At 54.6% G+C, this 21,693-nt stretch overlaps 5 protein-coding genes across 5 annotated transcripts; 4 read left to right on the top strand and 1 right to left on the bottom strand.

Moving 5' to 3' along the window:
- Positions 1-1,126: 1,126 nt before the first annotated feature.
- BDZ83DRAFT_565102 (uncharacterized protein) lies at positions 1,127-4,524 on the top strand (the record flags this gene model as incomplete). The annotated part of the gene is made up of 7 exons (XM_060503711.1): positions 1,127-1,969; positions 2,020-2,864; positions 2,927-3,329; positions 3,388-3,578; positions 3,635-3,687; positions 3,730-4,058; positions 4,120-4,524. The coding sequence occupies 7 exons, from the start codon at positions 1,127-1,129 to the stop codon at positions 4,522-4,524; spliced, it is 3,069 nt and encodes a 1,022-aa protein (XP_060371315.1).
- Positions 4,525-9,152: 4,628 nt separating this feature from the next.
- On the top strand, positions 9,153-11,129 carry BDZ83DRAFT_560947 (uncharacterized protein; the record flags this gene model as incomplete). Its single annotated transcript, XM_060503558.1, has 1 exon — positions 9,153-11,129. A coding segment is annotated over one exon (1,977 nt), but the record flags the coding sequence as incomplete, so codon positions are not given.
- Positions 11,130-11,778: 649 nt separating this feature from the next.
- Positions 11,779-12,157, top strand: BDZ83DRAFT_746666 (uncharacterized protein; the record flags this gene model as incomplete). Its single annotated transcript, XM_060513305.1, has 2 exons — positions 11,779-11,808; positions 11,906-12,157. The coding sequence occupies 2 exons, from the start codon at positions 11,779-11,781 to the stop codon at positions 12,155-12,157; spliced, it is 282 nt and encodes a 93-aa protein (XP_060371317.1).
- A 372-nt stretch (positions 12,158-12,529) lies between these two features.
- Positions 12,530-13,591, bottom strand: BDZ83DRAFT_715136 (transcriptional regulator-domain-containing protein; the record flags this gene model as incomplete). The annotated part of the gene is made up of 3 exons (XM_060511714.1): positions 12,530-13,146; positions 13,214-13,270; positions 13,330-13,591. The coding sequence occupies 3 exons, from the start codon at positions 13,589-13,591 to the stop codon at positions 12,530-12,532; spliced, it is 936 nt and encodes a 311-aa protein (XP_060371318.1).
- A 565-nt stretch (positions 13,592-14,156) lies between these two features.
- Positions 14,157-20,492, top strand: BDZ83DRAFT_565138 (armadillo-type protein; the record flags this gene model as incomplete). The annotated part of the gene is made up of 2 exons (XM_060503716.1): positions 14,157-19,943; positions 20,016-20,492. The coding sequence occupies 2 exons, from the start codon at positions 14,157-14,159 to the stop codon at positions 20,490-20,492; spliced, it is 6,264 nt and encodes a 2,087-aa protein (XP_060371319.1).
- Positions 20,493-21,693: the final 1,201 nt, after the last annotated feature.

A 21,693-nucleotide genomic window follows, 5' to 3' on the forward strand; every position in this document is an offset into this window, starting at 1 on the left:
ACGTTACCTGTCAGATCAACCCGTGCCCTTCCGATATTGCCTTCACTTAATATACGGCATAGATTCCGTGCTGAATACATAAATGCAGGAGTCGAGGCAAAGTGATAGCTTATATTGTGCCATCCCATGTCATTTAAGCAGGCATCTTCTTTACGCCATGGAGCTTACTGCCTTAGGTTGATATGTAATCTTTACACGGGTCCTGGAGAGTAGACAATCTTTGCTCATTGAAAGCATCGTCCTCTCTCCAGCCATAACAAACGCCAGTCAACCAGGTGTTGCCGAGGAATCTAGATTGAAGGAATAAAGCTCATGAACACAAATCTTTATCGCAATTCCACTGTGCCATGTTCACTCAATAATCTTGGATCTCTACACATTATATGGAAACCTGAGCCGACGTTCTCATCGAGTGCACTGAATCATCAGTCCTCAAGGTGGAGCAGATCAGAGACAGACACGCTTTCTGCTAGTTTCCAAAATCAAATACCTTACTTTAGGCAGTAACACCTGCCTCACTTACGCTTTTCTTAACAGGAGAAGGAGCTCTCGGCTCTAATTTTCTGACCCTTGATTGTTTGCCTCCCACACCCACCCCACCGCAGCCATTTCCACTCTTCACCTACCACTTCACCCATCTCGACACTAGAGTCAAAGTCTCACCTTGCCTCGGCATCTCAACTACTGAGCTCATATTCAGCTCACATCAAGGCATTCCCATACTTGGCACTTCTTACTAGCCCCCGTTGCCCCGGCCTGGTAAGTTACACCCTGTTCTGACGATGGCCAGCCAAAGCGACAGAAAGCTTCGTTTTACGTGTTCTTGCTGAGATCAAACATTTCCCTTCCTTCTCATTTCTTCATTTCTTTCTGAGAGAATACTCCCTTGGCAAAGCAATTTCCTCCTCTCTCCTCGCATACACAGATACTGTCACCTCTATTTCTCGAACATCGCGAGACACCTTTTGAGATTTTGCCTCAATCCTTTGGAGCAAGAAGCGCGATAGTATATCTACCTCTACATCGCTGCCAGCTCATTTTCCAGTTCCGTATCACATACTGAAATAGCTTGCAGGCCACGCTCACTGTCATTCAGAACTGACGGTCCTACTGGACGGCAGCAAACATGGAGGGGAACGATGATCATGCTGCGGTGTCCATAGGCGCCATGGCCCACAAGAAACTCGACGAGGTTAAGACGAGCATGAACGCTACAAGGCTGCGCGAAGTGAATACCAAGACGACCCACCTCTTAGGAGGTATCCGCTCGGCCTTGGTAGAGCTGTCTGACCTCAAACGCGCCAAGCAGTGGCGTGAGAACGTTGAAAAGCTCCAGAGCGAGCACAAGATGCCTCGCTTCGTCATCGGTGTTCTTGGTGACACCGGTTCGGGAAAATCCTCATTCATCAATGCTGTACTCGACGAGGAGAGAATCGTACCGACAAACTGCATGCGAGCCTGTACGGCTGTCATCACCGAAATCTCCTGGAATGACTCCGACGATCCTACAAAGAAATACCGCGCCGAGTTTGAGTTCATAACTCAAGCTGAGTGGACGACTGAGGTCGTTGCTCTCCACCGCGATATTCTTGACCATAACGGCAAGCTTTCGTGCGACATCAAAAATGCGGACAGCGATGCCGGGATCGCATATTCCATTTTGAAGTCCGTCTACCCGAAGCATACTGATAAGCAACTCAGAGATGTCGATCCTGTGGTGCTCGCAAATTTTGTCAAGGTGCGAGAGGTGATTGGCAAGACCAAGGTGGTTGAAGAAGCCGAGTGCGCTCCTTTCTACTCCGTAATCCAGGCCTTCGTGGATTCGGAGGAGAAGCGAAACAAGTCTCGCACGGAAGACGATGGTGCTGAACCTGAGGAGCTGGAGATGGCCTACTGGCCCCTCATCAAGGTCGTGCGGGTCTTCCTAAAGTCAGAGGTCGTTTCTACCGGAGTATTCATTGTGGATTTGGTACGTGAATACAAGCTCCTACGTTGATATTGCTACTGACATCAAAATAGCCTGGAGGACGCGACTCGAATGCTACTCGCGCGGCGGTTGCTGCCAAGTACGTTAAAGAGTGTTCCAGACTTTGGGTGGTAGCACCCATCACACGCGCGGTTGACGACAAGACCGCAAAGACGTTGATGGGCGACAACTTCAAGCAACAGCTCAAGTACGATGGCGCGTACAACAACATCACCTTCATCTGTACCAAAGCCGACGACATTTCCCTGGATGAAGCGGCCCCAAGTCTTGGCATTGTAGACCTCATTGCGAAGGAGCAAGAGCGCAAAATCGAAATGGAGAGTGAAATCGAGCGCAAGACGGACGAATTGAAAAGCCTTGAGCCCCAGAAAGCGAGCGCCCAGGAGAAGTACAGAATCATCGGCAATGACTTTGATATCTGGCATGGACTTTACAGACAGGTTTCCAAGGGACATGCGACCTTTGCTCCCATGGAATCTCCCCGCAAGAGGAAGCGTTCTCGGCCTCAGCGTGAGAAAGAGCCTGCAATTGCCAAGAAGGTGAAGAAAGAGCCCGGTCAAAGCGACACAGACGAAAGCAGTGATGACTCGGATCTCGATGCCGTTGAGTCTGATGACGATGACTCGGAGGGTCGCCCTGAGCCTTTATCAATCGAGGAGACGCGCAACAGGCTTGAAGAGCTGAAAGCGTCCAAGAAGGCTGCTAGAGAGGAGCGGAAGAAGATTACTCGGCAGATGACGCAGATCAAGAAGGACATCAAGGACCTCAGCAAGCAGCGTTCGGCTGTGAAAATCCAAATGTACCGCTGCTGCATCCAAGGACGCAATGACTACTCCCGCCAGGCGATCAAGGAGGACTTTGCGTTTGGTCTGAAGGAGTACGTTTTCATACGGTCGTCATTCAAGAAGGGCATCACTAACAAAAATGTCTGATATACAGGTTTGATGAAGAGCTTCTCGCCGAACAGGAGGGAGAGATGCGAACTCGCCAGCAGGTTGAGGTCGTGAGCCCCGATTATGAACAGATTGGCAAAGATTTACCAGTCTTCTGCATCAGCAGTCGGGGCTATCAGCAGTTGAGAGGAAGGATGAAGAAAGACCATCGTGTTGTAGGCTTCACTTCTCTCACTGATACTGGGGTTCCTGATCTTCGTGACTACACCCTCGAGCAGGCCGCGGCTATCCAGGCTAGCCACTTTCGCCATCATCTCAGCGAGATATGCCGCCTTCTGGGGGCACTCGACCTCTTTTTGGCAGGCGACGTCGCCAACCTCAAGCTTTCCCAAAATGAGAAGAAGCAGGAGACTAAGAGCTTGGGGGTTGCCTTGACCAAGCTAGGAAAGGTATCCGCAAAAACGATCATATTGCAAGCCATTGAAACATTACTGACTATGTCTCCAGGCCCTCGGCGAGGCTGTTACAAAGTGCATGGAGGATTGCAAGTCAGTCGTTAAGGCGAAAGTCCTGAAGAAAACCGGCAAGGGTGCCGTGAAAGCCTCTGACAAGGCCGTTGCTACTGCCGAAGGTTGGGGTGCGAAGCATGATGCCGGAGGTCTCCGCTATGGAACCTACAAGGCTACTTGCCGTCGCTAGTAAGTCCTGCCTCGTGACAACCCCCTTAAAAAAGCGTGGCTCTAATGTAAAGCAGTGGCGTATTCAAAGGTGCAGCGGGTGCCCGTGACTTCAACGAGGGTGAGCTCTGTCTACCATGATCTGTCTGAACCGAGGTAATCTAACATGTAGCAGATCTTCTCAATCCTATGAAGAATTATACTGCCCAGGAGTGGGACTCGGCCTTCAATGGCCGCTTGCCTGAGAAAATTTCGACACTTGCCGCGTCTTCCAAGCAGCTCATTAACTCGTTCCACGAGCGCATGAAGGACAGACGGTTTCTTGTCGAGAACAACGACTTAGTGAACGGCTTCCTCGTCGTGATTCTGGCCGCACAGAAGGAGAAGCTCGCCCATATAGCTAATGAGCATCAGAAGCTGGTCCAGACCGCACAAAAGGACGCCAATCGTCTCTTCGGTCCTGTTATTCAGCGAGCCATGAATGAAGCCTACCAAGGCTGCGTCGACCTGAGAGGTGAGCGTTGCGAATTCTAGGAGGCATACAGACATGAAGCTAACCAAGCTCATTTCCGCAGGAACCGGATCTTTCATTCTCATGAAAGACCTCATGAAGGAGCATGTCGAGTCCCAGAAGTCTACCATGTTCAAGACCGCCGCCAGAGATGTGGAGAAAGCCGCCAACACAATGCTTAGCACCCTTGAAAAGACGATCCGCGACGACACGAATGGAGTTGTGAACGCCATGCAGGAGGACTACATCGGCCTGATTGGAGAGGTGGCTACCACGGCCGACAATCGCGCCATAAAGATTTTGAGTCCCGTGCTCCATGACTTTTACACGAATCTGAATGCCGCCCTGAATCCTATCGAGGAGGAAATCGTCGTCCATGAGCCCATCGATCTCGAGCTCGACGTGGGAGACGGCAGTGACGACGAATACCGGCCCGATGAAGACATGAGTGATTGATCACGGGATTATCGGCCTTGCAAGGATTGTGATATTGGAACCTGTCTTTTGTCCCTGTGGAATGCGGGATATGGATACTCGGACTTGTTGCTTGATGATACTTGCTCTTCCATCATAGCACGCTAGGTCTAGGTATGAGGATTCCGAAGGGCTATGGGGTAAACGCCTGCTTAGGCACCGAGATAGGATTCTGATAGGAAAAGAATGTATGAACAAGGAAACACTGCGCAGAGGTGATGAGCCCCATTGATCGAGCGGCAATGACAACCACTCTGAGGGTTGGAAATTGTCGCTCATCCGCTAGACTGTCGTGATAAGCAGCGACCACTTACACGCGAGCTATTGCGTGTCTGGTCTCCATTGCTTTTCCCAGTGACTGAATTCTTCGTCATCAACGTCGGTAGTCATCAAAGCATCATCATAAAATAATCTCCGGTTCGAACGTACCTAGCTGCAGCCAGCGAAGTGTGTGTGTAAGTAAGGTAAGGTAGGTAGCTACTAACCTTACTATCTTACAGCTCCCAAGTGTCCATAAACAAACCTTGGAAGCTGAAGCAATCTTCATGAGACTGCTTTCACTATCAACCGCTCCACGCCTCCTCACCTTATTGAGAGTATCATCGATAAAAGCAGATAAACAAAGACCAATTACTGTGACATAGCACCAAGGAGACTCAATTCGGTCGGCTCCGAGCGCCCGGCGGCCGAAGAGGCCGTGTCCCCGGAGAATCCTTGCAGGCAAAGCCGTTGAGCACACGGCAGCGGTTGCGGTACGTAACACGGTAGCACGCGGAAAGGGCTCGTAAAGGCCCAGGTCAGGACAGTCAGGTATGACCGCACCGTGCAGCGGTGACAGCGGGAGAGCGGCGTGCCCGCCTTAGAAACTCTCCGTTCCAGAACGCCCCGACGGGAGCTTTTTCTGCAGCAGGTATGGAGGTGGGATACAGACGCTGTTAAGGCGGCGCGAGCAGAGCAGAACGGGCCTGGCCAAGGGAGGAAACATGACTGCTCACACCCGGCAATTGGGGGGTTTGTCTCGTTGTGTGGCGTGGGCTTTCCCATTGGTGTTTTAACCCCTTCTCTTATAGGTAGATACACCGCCATAAGCACCCGCCACTGAGACGTTGCACTCGCATATCAACTGGGCATTTCTCGGTGTGATCAAGGCTATCAGGTTTTCCCACCCTGCGCCTCCAACTGCTCAATGCGCAATGCGAGCAGCAAAAGTACATACAGCGCCGTGTAAGCGAGAAAGCATTGCATCACCACCTGCGTAAAATAAATTGAAAAAGAGGTCTACTCCGTAGGCAGGGGTGGGATGAAGTGGGACCGCTGTTGAGGAATGCGAGTCATCAATAAGTCCGAAAAGGAAGGCAAGGGAAAAACCTCAAAAGTCTGTTTTTTCAGCTTTGGGGATCCCGTGACAACCGTGGAGCCCGATGTTCCCGTGGGAGGACAAGTCACGGGGTTCCGGGACCGGTGAGAGGGGCGGCCAGTCATGCGCCGCGGGGGTGACGGCCGCGTGACACCCCAAGAGCCGGACTCGGTCAGGGAAAGAAGGCCAACGTCCGGCGGGGGGAGAAGGAGGGATGGGCCACGGGGGGTTCGACGTGGGAGGTTCCCTTGCCCGAGGCAACCACTTGGCACCACTTGCTTGCCAACGAACCTGAGCAGGGCGGCACGGCGCAACACCACGTTGCCCAAGAATGCCACCTTATCTACGGGCGGAGGTGCCTAGGAAAGTATGTCGGAAAGTCAAAATCTATGCTTTCCAGTTTCCCACCCCCATCCATGCTGGCGACCTTGTCCCGTCGTGGGGCCTTTCTTTGTCAATGACCTTTGACGTCGATGTGCCCCCTCGCTTTTCGAGTTGTACAACGGTAAAGCCTGCCAATGGACGTTGCTCGTCTTTGTGTTGGAGGGGTGTTGCGCGGCTTCTCGTCTGGACAATAGGCAAGATAAGTCAAACACAACTTCATCCAAAACAGACCCCGCATTATCATCGAAAGCTAGAGCCAAAATAACGTCGTTCTCGGGGGCGCTGCATGATAGGTTTGCTGGAGCAGTTTGGCAACTTGCGATTTGTGTTTGTGAGCGGCCGTCTCGAGAGGGTGACCTGTAAGCGCGTGTAAGTGTCATGGAACGACCCGCAGTTCGTAACTACCCATCATGCCCATCCATGGTCTCAACACACAGCAAAGCAGGAAAGGCTTTGATGGATTGCGGATTGGCGAGTATATGGTGAAAAGGGCGTTGCCGGGTGCCGAGATCGTTTGCTAGCTCGAGGGTTGCAGCAATCGTTGCAACATTGACTGCTAGGCTGGGGGTTGAGTTGGATTTTTGGCCTTCTTGATGGATTGTCAGGTCAGGGTGCCAATTTCATTGCCAGCGCAGTGCCATTATGGAGCCGGCAGTAGTCCGAGTCTGATGTTGAACGGGGATCGGCGGTCTTGGGAGGCTCGAACCACTGGGAACCTAATGCGACTTTTTGGGTAGCCAGAACACGAGTCTGTCGGACCAGTGAGGAAGTGGCACAGAAAGACGGCTCATGGCATGGCATGACTGAGTGATGGAAAAGCACATGAAGAGATTTCCATATGCAATATGCATGTGAGTGCTAGGGTAGAATGTAGCGAGACGGGACGGGGTGGCCGACGGTGGATGGAATTTGATGGAGTTGGTCCAGGCATTCGGCCGTTCAGACTCTCTTACTCTCAGGTCCGGTCATGTCAGTAGCACAAGGTGCCTGCAGCTGCCGGGTTCCGACTCCCAAGTTGCACGGCTCGAGAAGAGAAAAGAGAAAAAGCAATGAGTAAATTAGACATGTTCCGGGGGAGAATGGCCACGTGCCTGTCTTCAAGAAGCAATATGATGTGTCGTTCGGTGAGGAGAGCGCCGTTGATACCCGAATGACATGGGGCGTCCAACGTCCAACGTCGAGGGTCAAGCGATGCGTGGGAAAGTATTGCATAATACGGAAGCAGGCGCAGACCATCATCACCTTGATTACCAAGCGTATGCCATGACTGAGGCGCGGCAGGTAAGGTGGTAATGGTTGCTGGTGCTGGTGCTGATGCTTTTGTTCTCAATGTCGATGATGGCAGTCATTGCTGTACGGAGTACGTACATAGATGGAGGATACTCAAGTATAGTACCCTTGCCGATGACCCCCATGCAACTCGTGAAATGGCATGTCGAAAAATGTGCGCCTGGCAATCACACCCTGGAATTGGAAGGCGGAATGGCCTAGGATTCACGCCCACCGAAAGCACCGAGAAAGAAGCAACCCTGGCAGACAGCCCTCTGAGGGGTTTTTAGGCTCTTGACTCTTGGCTCTTGACTCTTGGCTCTTGAGAGGCAAGAGCGACTGCAAGGCTTGACTCTTTCCAATTTAGAGGGGACTTGCTGCAGTAGGTTGGAAGGGACGAGGCAGGCGTGGAAGGGCAAGGAGAAGAGGAAGAGGAAGAGGGAGGGGGGGGGCCCTGCCTTAATCACCCCTGTCTGCTTGACAATGCCGGTACGTACCTACCGCCCACCCCGAGATTCCAAGAATCGGAAGCCCGCGCGCACGCCCACCCAAAAAAGATTCCATTTGGCTTTCCATTGCAGAGAGACGGGAGGAGAGAGGGGCGGAACCTCCCAAAAGGCCAAGTCCCACGTCTTCTCTTTCGATGGTGAACCACGCATCCGACCCGACCCAAAATCCAGACAGCGGGGATCGGGGACACCATCTTTAAGGGTGTTCTAGGCCTCTCAAGTACATATTCCCGCCACGACCACCATAGAGATACTTGCAGATTGGCACTCCTGCACCGCCCAAAAGAATCAACCCACATCCATCGCACATTGGATTTGCACATTTGCACATCGGCCACTTTATCGACCACACACACACACACACACACAACACACGCACACCCACTACGCGCTTGACTCCCCACGCACAATTCATCTCTCATGTCTTTCTGCACAAACTCCCGCAGACAAGGCACCTATTTCTCCAGTCTGGTCTAACCTTTGGGTCTCGCTTGGATTGACCTGTCCAACTTGTCCAGTCCAGGTTGTTGTCTCGTCCGCTCCTGGCAGGCTTTCATCTAATCTTTTCTATTTACCTCAGATTCTGGCCTGATCCGAGACCACAGTCCAATCCACACACCCCTCCCCGGGCCCCCGACTTTCCCATTGATCATCTCTCCGCGGGGAAGAGAGAGAGACACGCACACACGCACACACAACCACACACATTCGCACACAGAGAAACATTCCCCAAACGCGTTCATCTGCAACCTGAACCTCTTTCTCTCCTCCGCCGCTGCCCACCCCAGTGTGTCTCTGTCAACACCCTTTGCGCCTGTGCGCCTGTGCCTGTGGTCTGGACGCAACCGTAAATCGCCCATCCCGAACAAACATTGGACGCCGCCGACCATTTCGCCGCAACCTCGACCCAGACGCCTTGCGTCATGCCCACGCCCAGGAACCCATTGGCCCACCTCCACGCCCCGATTCCTGACCCTCGTCCGTCTAGGTATCGGTCTATCCCCTAGTCGCCGCTACCGCTACCGCTGTCACTGGCACTCTCCGTCTTGCAGTTGCAGATCCTGTTGCTGTCTCTGCCGGCCTTGAGCGACATGGTCGACATGGACGATGCGACGAGGCTCATCGGAGACCTGCATCAGAAGCTAGCCGACCTCGACCACAAGGTTGCAGCCTACCGCCAAGACATGGCCCTCGAGTTCCGTAGATACTCCCACCAACTGCTCCAAAACATCCCACAACACACCAAAGCCGAGGTTGCTCGTCAAGTTGCCGCTTCCTTCGACAACTACTCAGCTCTACGCCCTGCCCTTGGCCAGAGTCTCACAACTCCCCTGCGAGATACTGACCTGCCTGACTCACCGCCGCCGCCACCGTCCACCGTCGACACCGAAAACCTCACCGAAGGCCACAGCAACCCCGGCAACCCCCGCGAACCTCCGCCGCCGTCGTCCGCCTCTACGTCCACGTCCACGTCCACTTCCACGCCCCCATCCGCTTTTCCCCATGCCGGCACTGCTGCCCTAACCTCCCCCGATAGCGTTTATGACCGGGAAAGGGATAGGGGTTTCCACGGTCTCTTCACCCCAAGCTATCTGCCCCTGCTGGATAGCTCACACGAGACTCCTGCTCCAGCAGCAAATCAGCCACCAATCCTCCTGCCAGCTTCAAACTCTGCTGCTACGACGCAAGACGACATGGGTCGTCGCAAGTCCAGTCAGACTCGGGAGCAGCCTGCGATCCAGGTGTCGGTTGCCGCGACACAGACGCCCGAGAGGCCAAACCACGAACGCCGGGCAACTGATGACACGACGTCTTCTGGAGCTTCGGAGCAGAGCGAGTCCAAGGTCCGCCGTAGCGCCTTGCGAAGAAGCTCGAGTGGAATCAAGCCACCCGCCAGCCCTAGGCGAGTGCGCTTCGAGTTCGAAGGAGGAGAGGTGCTGCCTACAGCCTCGCCCCAGTCATCGGAGCCGTCCCTCATACAGTCGCACACCCTTGCCAATTCGAGGTCACCCCCTCCATCAGAAGATGAGTCAATGAGTGTCGAATCCTTGCTGGGCCCAGACGAGGACGACAGCGGCCCGCCGCCAAAGAAGGTCTCTTCTTCACAAGCACTTCGCGCTCTTTCTCGAGCTCCTTTGGATGCTAACACCGTTTGGACTGTTGTAAATGCCGAAGCCCAGGATAAGGAAAATGGTAGTATGGCAACATCAGATTCAGAAACGTCATTGCAGCCGAGCGACAGTATTGGAACTCTCCCGAAACCTCAGTCACCACCAAAGACCACATTGGTGGAGCGCAAACGAGCCCCAGAACCATTGCGTCCTGTTTCCCCAGAGAGAGTCAGCCGGAGGGATGATAACGATGATGAGGACAGTGACGGCAGCTCTTCGGATGACGGCTTCCTCGCCATGGCAAAGCCAAAATCCTTTGCCAACAAGAAAGCGATTCTTTCACCGTTATCACGCTCACCAACAAGAATGGCCACTGCGCCTTACAGCCCTACTCGAGACAAGTCAGGGTCGCACAACGAGGATAAGTTGGTGACACAAAACGACGGGCCGGACGAGGACGAGGACGAGGACGATGACATGTTCCATTTTGAAGGACTTAGTGCGCCGCCGAAGCCCCGAGCTCGACCAGCTCCGATACAGGAGGAGGAGGAGGAGGAGGAAGAAGAAGAAGAAGAAGAAGAAGAGGAAGAAGCTGCATCGAATGGACCAGTCACCCAGACCCTATACTCGACCTCGCCTGCTGTGTCTATCCCGAAGCCAGTTGAGCCAGCGATTCCGGCACATCTCGTTTCAGGCTCGGTTGGATCTTTCAGGGGCCGCCCTGTTATCATGCCTGTTGTGAAGAACCCCGACGTATACCAACAGGCAGCCTCGCTCGGCGATGTCAGTAGCTTCATCGGAGGACTGGACGGACGCAGCGGCGTTGACGACGGGGATCTCAGCAGTTACCGTGCTAGCGTCGGGCAGGCATTGTTCTCGGGAACCCCTCGAAGTCTGACGGAACGAATGATGATGGAGGAAGCACAGAGCCAGAGACGGGCAGCAGCGCAGCGACCTCAATGAGGGTAACGCGTCGCCGCGCTCAACCCCCCCTTTTCCTCTGTTTATGTATATGTTACGGGTATGGGCCAATTGTAGAGTTCCGGAAGTCTATACATAGACTGTGCTTCGGCGTTTAGATGCATTATGGCTGGGCAACTAAGGGGGATGTGGCATGCCGAGGCCTTTGGCAGGATGGTTTGGAAGGTCTAGGCCGGTGGGACAGGCATCATTCGTACACGGCATACCCGCATCATGGTAGTTTATAAACAACAAAACAAACGCCCACGGGCTATTGAAAAGATACAGGAAGAAATACTCGCACCACTTGGTTTGATGGAATGGTGAAGTGTAGATATCGTCCCAACCCTTGTTTCAGGTCACGGCGTTGATGTTCTTCTCGGGCTCTGTCAGATCGGGCTGTTTGGGACCCACACCAAAGCCCGGACGGGACCTGAGGAAGTGGAAAAAACCTGCGCCGAGCCTCCGGCTCTCCCGCCCAATCCCCGGGCGCGTCCAATCCCGCTGCAGATGATTCTCAGGTGGTGCAGCTGGGGCCAAATGGAAGAGCTTCCATTCCATCGTCCCGCGAATCAACTCTGCCATCGTCATCGACTCCCAATTGCACAACCACCACAACCCACGACCACAACGCAAAACAGTCACAATGGGCGGCCTTAATCTCGAAGTTTTCAAGGTAAGACTTCATCAAATTCTTGCCCCCCAATGATTCTGCCCGGCAGACAAGACTCCTCAAGAGATCTCTTGACTGACAATGGCGCCACCACCAACAGTTTGGCATGTATGTCATGTTCCCGATCGGCGTCATGTACTACTTTGGCACGAACCTCGACAACCGATTCGCGGTGCCCGAGTTCTGGCCCAAGGCCGAGCACTCCCACAAGATCCCCTTTGACCGCGACGAGATCAAGAGCGAGTACATTCGTCTGGCCAAGAGGCAGCGGGCGTTTGACGAGATTAAGAGGGAGAGGGAGGCTGCGCAGGCTGCGCAGAACCCCGCGCCTTCGAATGCGGAGCAGTCATGAGGGTCTTGAGTCACTCGTGGATGGAGAAGGGGCACATTTTGATCTCGATTCACGCCCGGGACTCAACATGTAAGAAGGGGTCGAACGGATCGAGAATTTGCGCTGTATCATATGGGCGTTTTGGGCGGTCAAAAGAAGAACGTTTTTGGGCTTTGGGAAATTTGTCATGCGATTGACGCGGAGTTTTGGGCGGAACGGATATTATTCCTGGGGGTTGATTCGGATTCTCGGTTTGCACCCCCGACAACGCCCCTCTGAGGATTCTATCACTACTTGTATTATGTGTTCTTTCTACATGTTGTACACGAGAATATGGTATCCTACAACAAATGTACATCAACATCCAAGAGTCGGGTGTATAAGCCCCAACATCTACGAGTCGAGGTTCTCCTCGATGCCGGACCACTGCTCCTCGGGGATGTCGCCCCGCGTGGGGTTGCCGTATACGGCTTGCACCTCGGGGAACTCCTGCAGCGCGGCCAAAAGCTCGCCCAGCGTCGTGGCTTCGAGCCCCTCGTCAATCTTGACCTTTGTGTCCTCATTTGCATTCCAGATGATTTCGGAGCTGAGCAGCTCGAGCTCAAATTTGGGCCCCACGCCGTTGACGACAGCGTTGGTCATGTTGGGCTGCGTCCAGACGACGAGGTTGCCCTCGTCGTCAGCCTCGAGGTCCTCGGCGCCGCACTCGATGGCGTCGTCCATGATGTCGTCGATGCCCACGGGGCCACCCCCTTCCTTTGCGGCAAAGACAACGCGGCCTAGGCGGGTGAAGAAGAAGGTGGCGGCGTTGGCGGTGCCCTTGTGTTTCTTGACGAGGACTTTGAGGTCTTGGAGGGAGCGGGCTTTGCTCTCAGTCTCGACTTCGATGATGAGGGCGACACCAGGCGGGAGGATGGCTTCGAGGGTGAGGGATTCGAGGGAGGCACCTGAGGCGGAACGGCCTTGGCCTCGTGCGATGGCGGAGTCGATGACGGCTTTGGGGACGCCGTCTTGGATGCACGTTAGCTTTCTGTATGCTCCGTAGACGAATGCGGTTTGTTCTTGTGAAGGGTGTACCTTTCTTCGCATTTGCAACTGCTGTGACGAGTTGAGGGTTGTTATCGGTTCCGTGCACTACGTGGGAATCGTAAGCTTTTGCGATACAAGGGTCGGTGGTGCGACGTGGGACGCACGCCTAGAGTAGAGGGCAATCGTCTTGGAGTGCTGGCTGCGCATGTTATTCTTTTGCGCATCGGCGGCGCCCTTCTTGTGCTTAATCTTGGACCACTTGTTGTGCCCGCTCAATGCGGCGGGCGTCGTCGAGAGCGGACGCAGGCATTGGCAGCAGAAAGTTGTGGTGGGCTGAGCTCGAGGTCTTGGGATGGCGGCTTGAGGGACGGCGGCGACGATGCGCGATGTGATGGTCCGGACGGGGCCGGAGGCGAACGGGCGCATGGTTGATAACGGAAGGTGGTAAATATGGCGATCTCGCCGGTGGATTATCAGGTGTCCGGAACGGATTCGAGGTCAAAGTCTGGAGCTTTCAACGTCTCGTCTGGTTCATGTCATGTTTCTGGCCGGGACACACTTTCTGCCGGAGCGATTGGGAGCTCGGAGCTTCCTCGAAATTTAAGTGGATCTGTCCGGTCCGTCTGATGTGTGGCTGCTTATTGGTTAGACCCTTGACTTCACATTTGACACTTTGAGGTGGTACGGCTGAGCCACAACTGGCGCCTCAAAGTGATATGTCATGGCTCACGTTCCCCCCCTTATGGAGAGCTTGGGACAGACCCGCCGGGGGGTAGCCGCCCCTAATTCCATGGGGCTCACCTTAGACCATCCTGTACCTGACCGCATGCCTGTCCTGTCCCTCAACCTGTCCCCAATAACCCATCCCACCCTTCGACAACACATCCGACGAAAAGGGAACAACAGCATCCATTGAACAAAACACCAAAACCCCCCAGGTGTGTGCGCTCGACGGCGTAACCTCACACGCAACCCCCCTACGTCGTCCCCAATGTCGTCGACAGGAGCTCCCAACGGCTCCAACGGGGACCACGCGCAAGCAGCTGCCTCGCCCAGGCCATCGACAGCTGCATCGGGACCACCACCACAACCGCCCCCGGCCGCAACGACAGCTACCACGGCAGACTCGTCAGCGACATCGACCCCCGAGCTCGACGTCCCGAAGCTGCAGTCCCTTCCCGCCGAACAACAGGAGCTCTTCCTCTTGACCTTCGTCTCGACACTCTCTAAGCACGTCCTCAGTCTCCCCGCCGATGACTGCACCGCCCAGCAGTTCTACCTCAAGAAGGAGATCTTCCAGATCATTAACCTCCCCTCCCCCCAGCCGAGCCGAGTGGTCAGAAACAACCTGGGAAAGTGCCTCGCCCACATCTTTGGCCATGGCGACAGGAAGCTCCTCTTTGAGACCATCAATGATCTAATTGGCATCATCTCGGGTGCCAAGTCCAAGGCCGATGCCGGTCCGCGCACGAAGCACGCTGCTGTCGCGTGTCTGGGAGACGTCTATGTATCCGCCGGCGACAGCGCCATAGGCCTTCATCAGTTGGCCTGCGCTACGCTCATCAAACTACTCAAGTCGTCCTCCAACAATGCCGGCCTCCGCGCTGCGGTCTTCGTGTCCCTGGCCAAGATTGTGAAGATGGTGGAGGGAAGTGTAGACGAGAACGTCGCCAGGGATATCTTCAAGCAGTCGCGCAGCTACGGCACTAGCGACAAGGGCTCGCTCGTCATCGTTTCGGCGTGCCGCTGCCTGAGAGCCCTGGTTCGGCATACGCCGTACTTTGAGAACTCTAGCGACTTTGAGAAACTGCAGGCTGCCATCTGGAAGGTTGTTGATTCATCTTCGTCGCAAGTGAGGCACGCCGCCGCGGAAGCGCTGGCCGAGGCCATGGTGCGCGGGTACACCGAGACTGGAGTGGCGGAAGGCGCTCCCATGACATCAAAGGCGTCCAAGAGGTTTTCCAAGAAGCCCCTCAAGCGCACGGGTACAGCAGCCAGCATCGTTGCGGACGAGGACGATCTGCCGACGTCGCGGCCTGGCAGTCCTGCCCCCGGTGGAAAGAGGACGCAGGACCTTGCGCTGTCTCTAGCGGAGATTGGCAAGATTCTATCGACGCAGTATGCCAAAATGCCGACGTCCAACAGGGCGAGAGCCGCAATTGGTGTCTGCTACGGTAAAGTGCTCAGAAAACTTGGCGAGAAGACAGTGGAGGCGAACTACCTGAGGATCCTCGAAAGCTTGACGATTGATATTTTGGGAGCGCCCAATATCCTCAACAACCGCTACCGTCTTCTCATTTCGCGGCGCATTGTCGATACAATCCTCCAGGACATCATTGGAAAGAAAATTCTGGGCGAGTCTGGTCAGACTGCGGCGGCCAAGTCGATTATCAATGACATTCTGAAGAACTATCCCCAAGCCCTGACGGAGCGGCCCGAGCCGTCAAAGCATACCCTCATCGCCGCCCTCGGCGCTGTGGCGGCGCTCATCAACAACTTGGGATCCGCCGCCAACAACTTTGCAGAGTCTTGCCGCGACGGCCTCTTGCAGGTTCTCCAGCACCCCAGCTACTCAGTCCAGGTTCATGCTTCGGCATGTATGAAGGCTTTCGTTCTGGCTTGCCCACAGCAACTCCTGCCCTGCTTATCGGTTTGCATGAATAGTTTGAGCAGAGAACTAGCTCTATTGACGAGTGGCCGAAACTCTCCTCGACGATGCGTAGGATTTGCCCACGGTTTGGCGGCAACACTTAGTGCCAGCCCCGCGCGACCTCTGCACGGTTCCGTTGACATCAACAGCCGTGTTCTGACCATGGCCACCAACTTGCTGAAGTCGAGCGGGCAGTCTGAGTTGAGGGTCTCAAGTACTCAGATACAGGTCGCCTGGATTCTCATCGGTGGTTTGATGTCGCTCGGACCGAATTTTGTCAAGATTCACCTTTCTCAGTTGCTCCTCTTGTGGAAGAATGCGCTCCCGAAGCCATTGTCAAAAGACAATACTGCGCACCGGAGTTTCTTAGAGGCCTCGTTCTTGACCCACGTCAGAGAGTGTGCTCTGGGGTCTATTCTCTCGTTCCTGCAATTCAACAACCGCTTGTTGACAGTCGATGTCTCCAAGCGCATAGCCACGATGCTCCAAAACACTTCCGCATTCTTGCGAACGCTGCCTGCAAGAAAGACTACTGACGACGTGGCGCAGAGGCTGACACCGGCATTGCAGCTTCACGATCTCGATATGATGGTGCAACGTCGAGTTCTGCAATGCTACATCAAGCTGGTCAACCTTAGCCCGGCTGGTGGCAGCGAGGCGCTTCTGCAATCCAACCTCCTTACAATCGCGATATCGCTGTTTGCGGACCCGGAAAACTACTCAGTCAATTCTCTCAGTGCTTCGATTGCGAACGCCGCGGCCACGTTCGAGACCGTTTGGGACGTTGGCGACAATTCAGGGTTCGGGATCACAGGTCTCATTTCCGGGTTCAAAATCAAGAGCCTGCCTGGCCAGCAGGACAACTCGATAGAAGGAACGCCCCTGGAACAGGACACTCCAGAGGAGGCCATTGACAGATTATTGCTGTCGCCAGTTTGCGGCACGTTAGAACATGACGCATCTCTTTTATACGTCGGCGACACTGCCTCGGAGGCGACGAGTCCAGACCCACCGGCCACGGAGGTCATCAACATGGCTATCCAGCTGTTCGCGTTCGTCTTCCCGCTCACGCCCCCCAAGGTACAAGAGAGTGTGCTTGAGCAGGTTAGAACCTTCATGTCAGCTGGCCCCCTTCTGAGGGACCCCGGGAGGAAGGCGGCGATGAACGTCAACGTCTCCGTTGCCATCTTGTCGACGTTGCGTGTGGCTGTGAAGGAGACTCAATCGTCGCCTGGAAATGTCACCAATCTGGCAGTGGAGAGGCTCCTTCAGGATATGCTGCGGGATTTTGTTATTGACGGAGACCAGTATGTCCGGAGCGTTGGGTATGCTGCGGTTGCTAGACTGTGCAATGCCTGTGGTAACGCCTTCACCAACCACGAGATCAAGTACCTTGTCGACACCATCGTCAGTAACCGAGAGCCCAGTGCTCGAGCTGGCTGTGCCATGGCACTCGGCTCCATTCAAACCAAGGTCGGTGGGATGGCGGCGGGCTACCATTTGAAGACTATTCTCGGCATTCTCATGTCTCTCTGCAACGATCCTCATCCCACCGTTCATTTCTGGGCTTTGGAGGCACTCGCGCTGGCATCAGATGCGGCTGGACTGAGCTTTGCTGGATATGTGCCTAGCACGCTCGGAATGCTGGCGCAACTCTACGTCTCTGATACGCACCACCCGGAAATCTCGTCTGCTATTACGATGAACCTCGAAATGGAACTTTCCACCCCTGCCGCCATTACACGATGCGTAGACTCTCTCATCAACGTCCTGGGTCCAGATCTGCAAGACTCAACCAAATCGAGAGAGCTCATCCTTAACCTGGTCAACCAACTTCAGGAGGAGGATGACTTGCTGGTGCAGCGTGCTACTCTGAGCTGTTTCGAGCACCTGTCACTTTACGCGCCTGGCTACATGCACTTTGAAGACTATGTCAAGTTACTTCAAAAGTACCTCAGATCGGAGTATCCGATCTTGCGCGACGTCGCCGTCGATGGCCTGTACAACATCATGAAGAGAAACCCCAATGATGTGATCAACGCTGCTGAGAAGGGCTTTGAAGATCACCTGTGGCTGGTTCTTGATACCACGCCAACACATGATGGTATTAGGAACATCCTGAGGAACTGGATGCGACAGACTTGTCTGACGGATACCGGCCTCTGGCTTCAAAGATTCCAGACGGTACTCAAGATGACTAGGGCCAAGGCCAAAGAAGAATCTGACGTTGGGCCCAAGAAGACGGGCGGATTGCCCGATCTACAGGACGAAGAAGTGGCTGGCTTTGCAGGCACAGCCAAGGATGATCAAGACAACAAGGCCGGGGCTGAAGTCGAGCCTCTCCGATGGCAAGTTACGACTTTTGCTATCAGCTGCATTAACGACATGTTTGTCCTCATTGCGAAGGACGTGATGACGAACGGCGAGTCCGCTGCGCAGGTGGCGCTCCAGAATAGGATTGGTGATGTCGTCCGCATGGCCTTCTCCGCGTCCACGTCTAGTGTCTTGGAGCTACGTGTATGGGGTCTTAAGATCATCGGAGCAGTTCTCAAGATGTTTGGACGGACACCTGACCCTGACTTTGATGAGGCCATGCTTCTCGAGCAGTACCAGGCCCAGATCAGTTCCGCGCTCACGCCCGCCTTCGCCGCGGACTCGTCTCCTGAGCTGGCTTCTGAGGCTGTCAACGTCTGTGCCGGCTTCATCGCCACGGGTATTGTTACGGATGTTGATAGAATGGGTCGTATCCTCAAGACTCTGGTTTCTGCTCTGGAGAACTTTTCCAAGGAGAACGAGAATGCTGGCATTGGCGAGCTGAAGGGCCTCAGCTCCAATGCGCAAGTCATGGTCAAGATGTCCGTCTTCTCGGCCTGGGCAGAGCTACAGGTGGCCAGCTCGGAGCAGAAGTACCTGCTCGACGTGCTGAAGCCTCACATTGGAACATTGACGCCCTTGTGGCTAGAGTCGCTGCGAGAGTTTGCCCGCCTGCGCTTCGAACCTGACATTTCAATGACACTTGGACCCCCCTCGTTATCAGGCAGTCTCGATACTATTTACGCGGCCCTCAACAGAGAGACTCTGCTCAAGTTCTACCAAGAATCCTGGCTCAAGCTTGTCGACGCTATTGCGAGCTTGATTGAACAAGACAGCGAGTTTGTATTTGATGCTCTTGATGGAAAGGAGTCTGAGGGGCTGAGCACGAATGGTCACACCAAGGGACCTGACATCAATTACCGCGACGAGCCTGTTGCGTTCTTCTTCGTGCTGTTTGGGATCGCATTCGAGGCCCTAGCTACGCGCCCTGGTCAGAGCGACTCGTTAGCCACACAAGAGCAGAACCTGGCTATTCTGCAGGCCCTCAAGAAGATCCTCCACCCGAGTGTATCCGGTCATGCGATTTACAGAGAAGCGATCTTCTCGGAGACTATGGATCTGCTTGATAGACTAGTCTTGACAGAAGGACTCGATGTGCAAGGCGTCATCGTAGAGATTGCGAGGGCACTTTGCGTCTCTCACCCGTCGGCACGCAAGAAGGACTCTGGCGATGACGGCGATCTATCAGACGACATCGACCAACTTTTCGAGCTCACACGCATCATTGTCTTGGTTCTTGCTGGCCTGCTCCCCAACCTCACAGAGGCGAACCAGCCAGGCCGCCACCAGATGACTGAGGAAGCCGTGCTTCTCATCCGCTCATCTCTGAACGCGCTCGTTGATGCTGCCGAGGTTTTCCCCTCCATCATCAAGACTGATCTTCACGCCTGCATCATTCACATTCTCGCCACCATCCTTGCTACTCCCGGATGTCAGGAAGTGATCGTTCCGCAGTCCCTACCCACCCTCAAGCGCTTCGTCGCGAGCATGACGAAATCCCGCAGAGCGAGCAGCGGCGAGGACGGCAGCGGCCCGTCGCCTACGGATGTACAGATGCAGGGCTGCCTACGCCGATTCCTTTCGATTTACCTTAACGCGCAGAAGCGAGAGGTGCCAACATCCCTCACCTGTGTCAAGAACTGTTTGCTCGCGAGCACCATCCTGTTTACGGGCGGCACGAACCACCTGGCAGCGAACGATGCTCTTGTGGCAAGATATCTCGATGAGGTGGTCGACTGCCTGACGGATCGCATGGTATGTAGCAGTCATCTGGAGCTCCCTTCCGATGCGTCGAAATATGTGACTAACATTTGGATAAAAATATAGACGGCGAAGATCGCTGCCAACTGCATCAGGTCGCTGCTTCTGCAAGGCAACCCTACACCGGCAGACCACACCATTGCGCGCTACCTCCTCCCGCGCCTCGTTGCATTCGTGACCAACACGGCGCCAGAGGACCCGGAGAACGCCCGCTCCATGATTGCGCACTCTCTGAGCCAGTACGTTGGCGTGGTACCCCGGGACCGCGTCCCCGTCGCCATGGCGCTCGTTCTGCCGACCTGTCTCGCGCGTGCCTCTTCTGAGGGCGAAGACTGCTACAGGGACACGTCGGCACGGCTGCTGGAGCTGGCGGCCATTGACCAGAACGCGTTCCGCACCGTCGTGGCGAGCATGAGCGATGGGCAAAAGGCCTTCCTGGAGGAGGTCATTCGGTGGGGACGGCAGCAGGGGCCTACGGAACAGGCCGCGAGCGGGGCGACGGGTCAGCCAAGCATCGCGTTGAAGATGGACTTTGGAGGGTGATATGTGATCAAAGTTGTTCCACCCATGGGCCGAGTCGAGGAAAGGTAGCAGAGGTATGCGTAGTAAGAGGAGGAACACTGGAGATCATGAGGCGTTGAGGGGTGGTGGCATTGGGAGGGAAGATGGTGTGAGACAGATGCGATTTGCTGCCGGGTACATTTCCCTGCAGGAAGTCTCTAAAAGATGAGGGAGAGGTTTTTCAAGAGTAGATGTTACAAAAGAGCAAGAATCCATACCGGCAAAGCCCATGAGCAGAACCTCGTGTTTTCCGTCCCCTCTCCTAAGGGATTGCTGATTCCCCATTCGTTACGATAAGTCAGAACTACGGAGTATTGGATGGAAAATGTCGCTAGCCGGAGAAGGGGGTGGGCTAGGTAAGGATCAAAAACGGATCCCATCAACTCGGATCTCGCATACCCATGGGTTTGGAAACGGAAGTATTCTGCAAGTTGCCGTCCTTTTCATCCGGCGTGGAAGATTCCAAGGGGATTTGACATTTCTCATCCGGCCTGGGGCTTCTCCAACGAGCTGGCAGGTATTGCTTTTTCCCTTTTGAGAAGGAGGGTCGGTGGTGATGGTCGTGGTTTACGTGCAGGAAGAGAGAGAGGGTGGTGAGGGAGGGCAGACATCACGTCACGTTTCACGGCTTCTCCATCTCTCGAGGAGCCTAGAATCAGAAAAGGGGTCCAGAATCAAGAATCAAGAAAGGTGTGGCGTTTCGTTAAAAGCATCATGCTTCGGCCGAAACCCGCATTCTCTCCTAGTAAATAGCTTTTGGCCATACCGGACTCCTACGCATATCGAATTCCTCGTCTTCGTTTTCTGAAAATCCTAACAATATTTCGCTAATCATTGCTCTCCTTTTGGGAGCGGGCCCCCATAGACGCCACCGTTTTCGTACAGAGTACTCTTACATGAGATACCCAGATAAACCAGGAAGCAGGAAGCAGGCAGAAGGGACAATGCAATCCGTGTTACCGTACGGTGAAAGGCAGGCTTCTGCGCCAGCGTATATGCAGGTAGGTAACCGCGTGCCGCTCATCCACCCCCCTCCAAGCCGTGCCGTGCCATCGATATCATCGGCATGAAGCCGGGGACTTATCGCCTCTATGCTTCGTTCTGAACCCAAACTGGGTTGGGGAATGGTTCAGAAGAGAGGCAGAAGGACAGGGAGTGTGCAGGAGTGAATGGGAATTTGGAA

Source organism: Colletotrichum acutatum (genome assembly GCF_030867785.1).
Source record: "Colletotrichum acutatum strain CBS 112980 chromosome Unknown BDZ83scaffold_3, whole genome shotgun sequence".
Classification (NCBI taxonomy): domain Eukaryota; kingdom Fungi; phylum Ascomycota; class Sordariomycetes; order Glomerellales; family Glomerellaceae; genus Colletotrichum; species Colletotrichum acutatum.